We start from the raw sequence: 11,027 nt of genomic DNA on the forward strand, positions 1-11,027 counted from the left end.
TGGGGATTGGTCTCTTCTCCCAAGCACCAAATGATAAGATGAGCGGAAATGGCCTCAAGTTGTGCCGGGGAGGTTTTAGTCAGATACTAGGAGGAATTTCTTTACTGAAAGGGTTGTGCAGCAGTGGAATAGGCTGCCTAGGAAAGTGGTTGAGTCACTATTCCTGGAGGTCTTCGAGAAACATGTATATGTAGAACTCAGTAGCATGGTTTACTTTAGTACTAGGTTAAAGGTTGGACTAGATGATCTTAGAGATCTTTTCCAACCTGAATGATTCTATGATTCTATGATTTTTGCCAAATTCTGGACCTGTAGTTGGGATGTTTTTACAGGCTGTGATGCAAGGGCTAAGGCAGAGGGGTACTTAGCACAGAAATAAGATGTGGCTAGGCAAGACATTGCATGTGGACACCTGAGCAAGGCAGAGCATCCCAGCACAAGGACTACAGCTCTGCTAGTCGGCTGCTATGGACTTATTTTGCAGACTGCATTGTGTTCTTGCTTCCTCCTCACAAAATAAAATTTTCTTTGTTCTACCCCTAGGTGCATTTCAAAACTTAGCAAATGGTGGATCACAAATTTTGGTGACGGCAATGGAGGTAAGGATGCTTGTTCCTTCTTTCCAGCTCAACAGTGAGATTATCAAGTATGTTAGCAGGATGAAGCTAAAGGTGGTGTGTTAGTGCCATGAATGTTGCCATGAGTTTTGCTGCTGTCGTCAATAGTGGCAAAGGTTTTGCTTGGCTGTGTGTGCTTAATGGACAGCTAGGAAGTATTTATCTGGGGCTCTCCAGCCACAGTCATGCAGCCTTGCTGATGTGAGGACAGGTCTGTGGTGGCCATCCATGTCCAAAACACTCAGTCTTCCCTTGCTGCCCCCATCCTGTCATTGGTGGAAACATTACATTGGGGCGAGACAAAACCTGCACCCCGCAGGCCACAGGGCGAGGTCAGAGGCATTGACTTGATGCCCAGGGTGCATTTTGGGGACAAGGTTTGCTGAGCACCCAAAAACTTCACAGAATCACAGAATCGTCTAGGTTGGAAGAGACCTCCAAGATCATCTAGTCCAACCTCTGTCCTAACACGAACAAGACCTCCACTAAACCATATCACTAAGGACTACATCTAAACGTCTTTTAAAGACCTCCAGGGATGGCGACTCAACCACTTCCCTGGGCAGCCCATTCCAATGCCTAACAACCCTTTCGGTAAAGAAGTTCTTCCTAATATCCAACCTAAACCTCCCCTGGCGCAACTTTAGCCCATTCCCCCTCGTCCTGTCACCAGGCACGTAATTGGAGAATAGACCAACCCCCACCTCTCTACAGCCTCCTTTAAGGTACCTGTAGAGGGCGATGAGGTCTCCCCTGAGCCTCCTCTTCTCCAGGCTAAACAACCCCAGCTCCCTCAGCCGCTCCTCGTAAGACTTGTTCTCCAGACCCCACACCAGCCTCATCGCCCTTCTCTGGACTCTCTCGAGCACCTCCATGTCCTTCTTGTAGTGAGGGGCCGAAAACTGAACACAGTACTCGAGGTGCGGCCTCACCAGGGCCGAGTACAGGGGGACAATCACCTCCCTAGACCTGCTGGCCACGCTGCTTCTTATACAAGCCAGGATGCTGTTGGCCTTCTTGGCCACCTGAGCACACTGCTGGCTCATATTCAGCTGCCTATCAACCAGTATTCCCAGGTCCTTCTCGGCCAGGCAGCTTTCCAACCACTCACCTCCCAGCCTGTAGCGCTGCTTGGGGTTGTTGCGCCCCAGGTGCAGGACCTGGCACTTGGCCTTGTTGAACTTCATACAGTTGACCTCAGCCCATCGGTCCAGCCTATCCAGATCCTCCTGCAGAGCCTTCCTTCCCTCGAGCAGATCGACACACACACCTAACTTGGTGTCATCTGCAAACTTACTGAGGGTGCACTCAATCCCCTCGTCCAGGTCATTGATAAAGATATTAAAGAGGACCGGCCCCAGCACTGAGCCCTGGGGGACTCCACTAGTAACCGGCCTCCAACTGGATTTGACTCCATTCACCACAACTCTTTGGGCCTGGCCATCCAGCCAGTTTTTAACCCAACGAAGCGTACGCCAGTCCAAGCCACGAGCAGCCAGTTTCTTGAGGAGAATGTTGTGGGAAACGGTGTCAAAAGCCTTACTGAAGTCAAGGTAGATCACATCCACAGCCTTCCCCTCATCCACCAGGCGCGTCACTTGGTCATAGAAGGAGATCAGGTTCGTCAAGCAGGACCTACCTTTCATAAACCCATGCTGACTGGGCTTGATCGCCTGGTTGCCCTTCAAGTGCCGCGCGACGACATTCAAGATAATCTGCTCCATGAGCTTCCCTGGCACTGATGTCAAACTAACAGGCCTATAGTTCCCCAGGTCTACCCTCCGGCCCTTCTTGTAGATGGGCGTCACATTTGCTAGCCGCCAGTCGACTGGGACCTCTCCTGATAGCCAGGACTGCCAATAAATGATGGAAAGCGGCTTGGCCAGCTCCTCCGCCAGTTCTCTCAGTACCCTCGGGTGGATCCCATCCGGCCCCGTCGACTTGCGTACATCCAAGTGCTGTAGCAGGTCGCCAACCATTTCCTCGTGGATAGTGAGGGCCACATCCTGCTCCCCATCCCCTTCCACCAGCTCAGGGTACCGGGTATCCAGAGAACAACTGGTCTTGCCGCTAAAGACTGAGGCAAAGAAGGCATTGAGTACCTCAGCCTTTTCCTCATCTTTTGTAACTAAGTTTCCCCCCGCATCCAGTAAAGGATGGAGATTCTCCTTAGTCCTCCTTTTTGTGTTGATGTATTTGTAAAAACTTTTTTTGTTATCTTTAACGGCAGTAGTCAGATTGAGCTCCAGATGAGCTTTGGCCTTTCTAATTTTATCCCTGCACAGCCTCGCAACATCCTTATAGTCCTCTTGAGTAGCCCGCCCTCTTTTCCAAAGATTATAAACCCTCCTTTTTCTCCTAAGCTCGAGCCACAACTCTCTGTTCAGCCAGGCTGGTCTAGTTCCGCGCCGGCTTGTCTTTGGGCACGTGGGGAGAGACCGCTCCTGAGCCATTAAGATTTCCTTCTTGAAGAGTGCCCAGCCTTCCTGGACTCCTCTGCCCTTCAGAACCTCCTCCCAAGGGACTCTGCCAACCAGTGTCCTGAACAGCTCAAAGTCAGCCTTCTGGAAGTCCAAGACAGCGGTTTTACTGGTCCCCTTCCTGACTTCGCCAAGAATAGAGAACTGAACCATTTCGTGGTCGCTCTGCCCAAGACAGCTCTTGACCACCACATCTCCCACCAGTCCGTCACTGTTTGTGAACAGAAGGTCTAGCGGGGCACCTCCCCTGGTAGGCTCTCTAACCAGCTGCATCAGGAAGCTATCTTCCACGCTCTCCAGAAACCTCTTAGACTGCTTTCTCTGGGCTGTGTTGTGCTTCCAGGATATGTCTGGGAAGTTGAAGTCCCACACGAGAACAGGCGCTGATGATTTCGCAGCTTCTGCCAGCTGCCTGTAGAACTCCTCATCTATCTCCTCATCCTGGTTCGGTGGTCTATAACAGACCCCCCACCAGGATGCTTGCCTTGGTGGCCTTCCCTCTGATCCTAACCCAAAGAGACTCAACCTTATCATTCCCAGCCTCAAGTTCCTCAACATCAAAACACTCTCTAATATAGAGAGCCACACCACCACCCCTTCTGTGCTGCCTGTCCCTTCTGAAGAGCCTATAGCCAGACATTGGAGCACTCCAGTCATGAGAGTGGTCCCACCACGTTTCCGTGATGGCAACCAAGTCATAGCCTTCCTGCTGCACGATGGCTTCCAGCTCCTCTTGTTTGTTACCCATGCTGCGTGCATTAGTGTAGATGCACTTCAGTCGGGCCATTGCCTTCTCCCCCGGCCTTGCCATTGTTCCCTCTGGTACAGCTCCAACAAGACTTATTTCAGCCCCGTCCCCCTTCTTTCCTAGTTTAAAGCCCTCTCAACGAGCCCTGCCAGCTCCTGGGCAGTGCTCTGGCACTGCTCCTGGCAGTGCAACTTGGTGCTCTGGGGCTTCGTCAAGGTGAGGTACTGATGGAGCGAAGCAGACAAGGCCAGGAAGGTGGCAGCTGTGCCCAGAGGATCTCAACAGGACAAAGTGGGTAACGTGGGGTCAGCTTGCAGTGGGGAACTGGAGCTGGGTGAGATGTGGCTGCTGATGAGCAGCAGGTGACGGCTGTAATATTTACCAAGGAGGTTAATATTACAGCTGCAGCATTCCCACAGGTTATGTTCGTAGCTGTGGTGATGCTTGGCGCAATGAACGGCCAGTGTAAGAGCATCGTGGTGCTGATCTGTAGCCTGAGAACCTGTCTGTGCCTGAGAGCACCAAAATTGGTGTCTTCAGTGAGGTCATCATGCAGGGCTGAAAAGGGAAGAAAACTGGCTATTTCCTCCTGAAAAGTAACCTGCTCCAGTAGAGTATGATGGTGGTGGGAGTGGTCAGAACTGCCGGGTGTCTCGCACTGCTGGACTTTTCTAGGAATAAATTCATACAGCAACCACCAGACAGCATCGTGGCATGGAAAAGGCAGAAAATAGGGAGGTTTCTGGCTCCTCGGGAATTTTGGTGGGTGGAGGAAAGAGTGGCCGGGTGGGAGTACTTTGTGGCAGGGATGTGCAGAGGCAGGAAGATTTAGGGAGAGGACATCATTGCTCCAGTGCTTCACCTTCTGGTTGTCCATTTTTTTCCTACATTTTAGGGTTACTTATTTATTTATTTATTTCCCTTTTCCTTTCAAAATACATATATAGCTTTTTTTTTTCTTTTCTTTTTTTAAAGCTTATCTACGGTTTTCTGCTCAGGAGGCCTGCCATTGCTCTACCCCCAACGCAGCACCTTCTATCTGCAGCTCATCAAATGGCTGTTGAAAACAGAATCCTATTTAAAACTATTGGGGAAAAAAAAACAACAACACAAATGCGGCCTGCACATTTCAGCGTGTGCCACCGCCCCCGGTTTCCATGGCAACTGCCAGCCCCGCGCGGGGCTCTCTGGGAGTTGTAGTTCCTCCACCACTTGGCCGTGCTGGGGAGAAGATTGCGCCCCCCCCCCCCCCCCCCCCCCATCCCCTTCCCAGCGGGGAAAAAAGGGTGTATCGAGAGATTGTGGTTGGGTTTGTGCACAGTCCGTGCTTCTCTCCATAGGGTTTGTGGTCCCTGTGTGGAGTGTGTGTGTTTGTGTACATACAGACCCACAGGTGCGGGTCACAGGTAGATCACCATCCCTGCAGTGATTGCTCCTGTTGCAGCTACTGCAATTTATCGTGGAAAGTAACTTATGGAAGGTTTTTCTGCACCTGAATTGTAATAGTGTGAAAAGACAGTCCCAAAACCCCATAACAGTTCTGTGCGGGACAAAAGGACTACAGTGACTGGGTCCCAACCTGAAGGTACCAAGACTTGTGTCTCAAGACTTAGTGTAGCATTACTATATAAATGTGCCTTTTCTTTTCCTCTTTCCAGTGGCTGACTCTTGTCATGTACATCTGAAGACTTGTCCGAGCTCAATGTGGCTGGTGAGAAATCTCCTCAGTACTATACACACTGGGATGAAAGGGGTAGGTGCCCTTACGTTGGCCACTGTGAACATGAGTGGGTTGCTTTATCAAAAGCTCACCCTGAGTTACGGTTAGTTTTGAGAGGTAGAGAAAAGGTGAGAGCTGCACTGTGAGGAGGGCTGGGAGAGGTTGCCAAAGGTGAGTGAGTGCTACAAAAGGAATTGGACTTCAAGCAATTTTAATTTTATTTTTTTCTGGTGAACTGCTGATGGCATTATTGGTTGCTCAGACCACCAAGGGCTCAGTTAGCCACATGCCCTCTCTTTCCTCATGAGGTGATACATGTTCAGTAGATCAACTAGTAGAATTTATCTTTTTTGTCTTCTTCTGAGAGATGGAACTACTCCTTCATATCTTACATAGAACCAGCAAATTTAAAGCCAACTAGAGGGTTAAGGATATAACTTTTTGGCCAGTCTGATTTTACATTTTTAACTGAAGTGTGTAATTTAATTTACCTTTGAACAACAATCCTCACCATGTGTTTCATTTGATGTTTATTCCTTTCATGTCAGGCCTGGAGAGTTTACCTGAATTTTCCAACTTTGCTAGTTGGTTCTAGTAAAGGACTCTGCTTTTTCCTACAAAACTTGTCCAGCTTATACATCCATAAACCACCTCAGCTACTGTGCTTCTGGTAATCCACTGGAATGCAGCTGTTCCCAGCTGCAATGGTAAAGCATTAGTGCTGGTCCCAGACAGTTGGCAGTGAGGAGAAAACAGGGACAAAAGCCCAATCCTTAGAGAAAAGGCACAATGAAGAACCAGAAGCCTCTTGCCATTGCGTTGAGGTTGAATCCAGGAACTCAGTGAGCACTCTTGGGCAAAGTCACTCACTTGCCTTACCAACCGGGATCAAAAACTGAGTGAAGAAAAACAAAAAAGCACACCCCCTTCTCCCCCAGGATCTTAATTGGAATTCAGGGACTGCATCCATATGAGGCTTCCTATAGTCAGGTATTGTGATAAATAATAATACATAAACAGAATTTCTGGTATCTTGCATCCTATTTCTGAAGGCAGTTGACATTGGATGCCAGCTTCAGTGAGAAGTTAAAGGAGAAATACATAATCTATTACAGTCCCCTGGGGAGAGAGCGTGGTAGATTCAGACCCAACTGCAGCAGCAGCTGAGCTTTACTGCTGATCACTGTGATGCCTTCACCCCTCTGAGCTCTGCTTGTACATAGTTATTTACCTAAATGTTTGCCCTTTGCAGACTTGCCTTGGACAAAACACTTTCCCTTTGTCACAACAAAGCTGTATTTTGATGTATTGATGTTGTATAGAAACAGGTTATTCATAACACAGCACCTGCCCCTTGCACCACACAATGTCATTAGGTAAATATGAGACTCAAAGGACCTCGTTTTGGGGGATGAAGTTGCTTAAATTACTGCCTAAAAAGATATTCATAGTCTATTTAGTCTCCTTTCTTCCTTTCATGAATCATTCATAAACTGATCATACGTTCTGCAAATATATCATTAATCATAACTTTCACTTAACAGTTTTGAATGAAATTATACGTGTAGGGTGTTCATAAGCAGTTCACATCAGCAATTTACCAGTTGCTTACAACTGGTGATTGGGCAGTCACAGCATGGGCCTCTCAGAGAACTGAAACTCTATCAACTAGAGCCTAAAAAATCATGAGTGATGTGATGACATGTGGATTTTGTTGGAAAAAATATCTGTCAGAAAGAATACTCTCAATTATTTCTAAAGACTGACATCCAGCTGTCTGTGTTCTGAATGAGTCTCTTTGCCTTTGTTTTAGGTGGCTTTTCTGCTCCTTGGTGTGAGACAGCTTGAAGCCATCCCACAAAGCCATCCAGGGGGCTCTTGAAGAAACAATAACTGTGAAGGCATGAAGTCAGGTTTTCTTATGGATATTCACTTATGCTTGATGGCACTCAGATGTCTGGACTGATGGTCCTTCTCAGGTGAACTGGAGTTTTTTTGGAGAGAGAAGAAAGAGATCCATGGGGAAGCTGGTAGTACTTAATGGCCTAGGCAGGCTCGAAGTGCTGACTGTAATCGCCTCTCATCTTTGTGTAAATAGTTTGGCTGGTTTTCCTGCTTCACAAAAGTCGGGAACTGCTCTGTTAACTCCATTGCAAATAAGAACAGAGTCAGGCCTTTTATTTGCAAGGGCTGTTTATTGCTTAGGTAATAAAACCAATTAAGACAGTTTTTCTGAATTAATTCTTAATTTGCTTTTGTGACACTTCTAAATGCCAGAAAAAGATTGAAGAAATTAATTGTAATTAATAAATAACACCAGGAGCTTTACATTTTTTTTACACTTTATTAAAAGAAAACGAAGTCTTGTGTATGTTCCTCAGCTGTAGAGATTCAACTTTACTTGCTACGTAGAGGAAGAGGCATATTAGAAACATAGAACATTGTTCAGTGTTTTTTGTCTGATTTCCAGCGTGTGCATCAGGACCATTTGGGAAGAGACAAGTTTATCTGAATTGCATTCTCTTTCTCTGTCCTGATGTCTTTAAAAGGGCTTCTTCAAATAAAATTGCTGCTCAAATGTTTAACTTAAATATGCTAAATAACTGTAGCCTCTCAGTAGCCCACACACAAACTCCACTTCCATACTTTTATCATGATGATAAAAGCAAATCTAGTGATCTATTCCATTCAACTATTGAATAAAAAAATCTCTGAAGTCTCTCTTTGTGTAAACGCCAAAAAGATGGATGCAAACGTCGATGGATGAAAGCAATTCAGGGTAGTCATGGCAATATCATTCATACCATGCCTCACCCAGACCCTCTGCACAATTTTCCATCAAGGTATCCACACACAAGCCACAGATTTACTCATCTGGCAGTAAGATGTTACATGCTGGAGCAACAGCTACATCACAAGGTAAAGTCATTTTGCAGCAATGTCTCATTCTGCAGCTTGGAGAGCATTACTCATATAGGTAAGTCTTATGCAAGCAGGGCCACTGTACCCACCCTTTCACAGAAAATGTGGGGCAGAGGAAAATCAGTAAAATTAGACTATTCTGATATTTTTCAGTCATTTTGAAACAAACCAATAAGATTAGTGCATAAAGAGCAATTGCTAAAACCCTATTTTGCAGACAATATATTGCTTTTCCTGTATTTGGGATATATGTATTTGTTTGTATGGAAGGTAATTCTGCCTGTCATGAGATCCTTGGCTCTAGACAAGATCCTTGGCTCTAATAACTTAGTCTTGCCACAGACTAAAATGTTTCTTTTTTATCAAAAAGCTAGCAGCAGACAACAGACATCCCAGGTAAGAAATGTCACTGATATATAAGGTTGAAATATGTAAGAGGGAGGTTGTCTCCTCCTCCCCAGACAGTGGAGATGGTGGCTCTTCTCCCACAAGGGGCTGCATCTATGCACATGCACAGAGGACTTGCAGCCTGTGACTGCTGCAAGCGCTGCTGGATAGAAGCCACCTTTACCTGCATCACACCAACCCAAAGGCAGAGCCTTTCTGGCAAGTGTGGTTTGTGCCTACCAGCGGTCTCAGTGACGAACCTACATCTCCATCGGGTTTGCAGCAGTGATAGCTGTCAAGCTGAACATAGCTGCCTGTCTGTAGCATTGGAAGAATTGGTATTCCACTCAATTTACACTTCCAACCAAGCTAATTAAGAAACAATTCAGGATGAATCCATCGTTGTGACAGACTTGTTGATTAACCATACCACAAGCAAAGGCAAGGGTGTTTATTAGCCTGGAAAAAACAAAATTGGGTCAATGCAGAGAAAAACGATTTGACCGTAATACAGCAGTGACTGTTACTTACAGAAGCACCAAGAAACTTAACTGCGTTTCACAAATGAAAGTGCCTACATTAAAAGCAAAGGCAGCTCAGATCAGTGTGGTGTTAGATAAAGAGGGGAAACTTTCATATCTCATATAGCTTTGCATGATTAAGCTGTGAAGGCCAACTTTATGGGGATGGTGCGCCTAAAATCACAGAATATCTTGGGTTGGAAGCGACCTTAAAGAACATCTAGTTAGTTCCAACCCCCTGCCAGGGGCAGGGTTGCCACCCACTAGATCAGGTTGCCCAGGGCCTTGTCCAACCTGACCTTGAACACTTTCAGGTGCTCGTCATAGTGCCTGATCTGGCAGGTGTTCCCAGAGCATGCAGCCTGGATTACAGCTTTTCCAAAAGGTAAAGACTTTAAAGTTTTGATGCCCCCACCTCGATTAACCCATACTACTGTAATATGAGAATCCGGGAGGGTTCAGGGCCGGTTCTGTACGAACTAAACCTCCCTTTCTACCTTGGGCTGTGCTAACAAGTTAGAGAAGAAAGAAACTGCATCTGTTTATGTGGAATATATAACACACTTCTTACGCCACAAAAAGGACACAACCTTGGGCTTGGCTGAAGGGGGAAAGACTGGGTATGACCCTCACTGCCTGCATCAGTAATGGGCTGGTAAGCCTGTGTGCGGCCCAGAGGGACATCTTCAAGACGAGTAGTGCTCAGCTTATGCTGCTGCCTTCAGTCAGAAGGTGATCATTTCTCAAAAGAGGTACCTCTCTTTCTCCTGGTACCCAAGCTTAGGGAAACATTTAAAGCTGGTCAACGATGACCACCTGTGTTCAGGTAGCTCAGCAAGAGCACAGGCAAATATTGGGACCAGCCTGGCTTTTCTGTTACACAAGAACATCTGGATATTTCAATATAATAATGTACTTCTACCATAGCACTAACAAAAAATAACTAGCATTGTGCTTTTATAAAAATATTTGTGGCTTTGCAGATTAATTGGTTCTGTTGTGTTAGTGGGAAAACTTAGGCATAGAAGAGCTACTTCTTTTTCTAAGTCAATAGCAGAGCAATAGTCAATAGCAGAGCAGTCAATAGATTTTTTTTTAAAAGGGTAGGATTTCCAAAACTCTCATTTAATTTTGACTGAATAACTGGAGGGCCTTTAAAAAGGCCCAAGGCTCAAGTGTCATGGTAGAAAGTTAGCAGCAGCAATGTTTAGGTCAGGAACAGATTCTTTCGCCTTTTTGGCAATATCTGCTCAGATTAAATGAAGTCCCCTGCACCACTGATAGGGAGACAGACACACCCCTGAGACTGATGTCATCTTAATTTGTTATTTAAGGTGTGTGTTTTAACTACTCAGTTATTAGAGGAATGACTTTATCTCATTCACAGCATATCCATTCCTCTTAAAAACCTATTTCTCCTGTTCTCACACCTGGGAAGTTTAAACTTAGAAAGTTCAGCTGAGCAGATTATTTAAAGAAGGGGTTGTTTACTCATTTCTAAATACTGGCTTGTTTATGCAGCAGCAAAGCCTCCAGCAGTTTTAGACGTGGGCTGCAGATGGCAGGATTGAACAGCAGACTTGTTCTGAAGATCTGAACTCTGGTTTGCTCTCCAAACCTGCAAAAGCAAGT

The 11,027-nt window shown here is 46.1% G+C and overlaps 1 protein-coding gene across 1 annotated transcript in view; it reads left to right on the plus strand.

Annotated features, from left to right (window-relative positions):
* LOC121066903 (calpain-13-like) overlaps positions 1 to 8,585 on the plus strand; it is a 46,302-nt gene extending 37,717 nt beyond the window's left edge. The window contains exons 19-21 of the mRNA XM_040550695.1: positions 544 to 599; positions 5,504 to 5,598; positions 7,379 to 8,585. Of these exons, the coding sequence (XP_040406629.1) occupies positions 544 to 599; positions 5,504 to 5,530 (83 nt within the window). The 3' untranslated portion in view covers positions 5,531 to 5,598; positions 7,379 to 8,585. The remainder of the gene's footprint in view (positions 1 to 543; positions 600 to 5,503; positions 5,599 to 7,378) is intronic.
* Positions 8,586 to 11,027: the final 2,442 nt, after the last annotated feature.

Source organism: Cygnus olor, chromosome 3 (genome assembly GCF_009769625.2).
Source record: "Cygnus olor isolate bCygOlo1 chromosome 3, bCygOlo1.pri.v2, whole genome shotgun sequence".
Classification (NCBI taxonomy): domain Eukaryota; kingdom Metazoa; phylum Chordata; class Aves; order Anseriformes; family Anatidae; genus Cygnus; species Cygnus olor.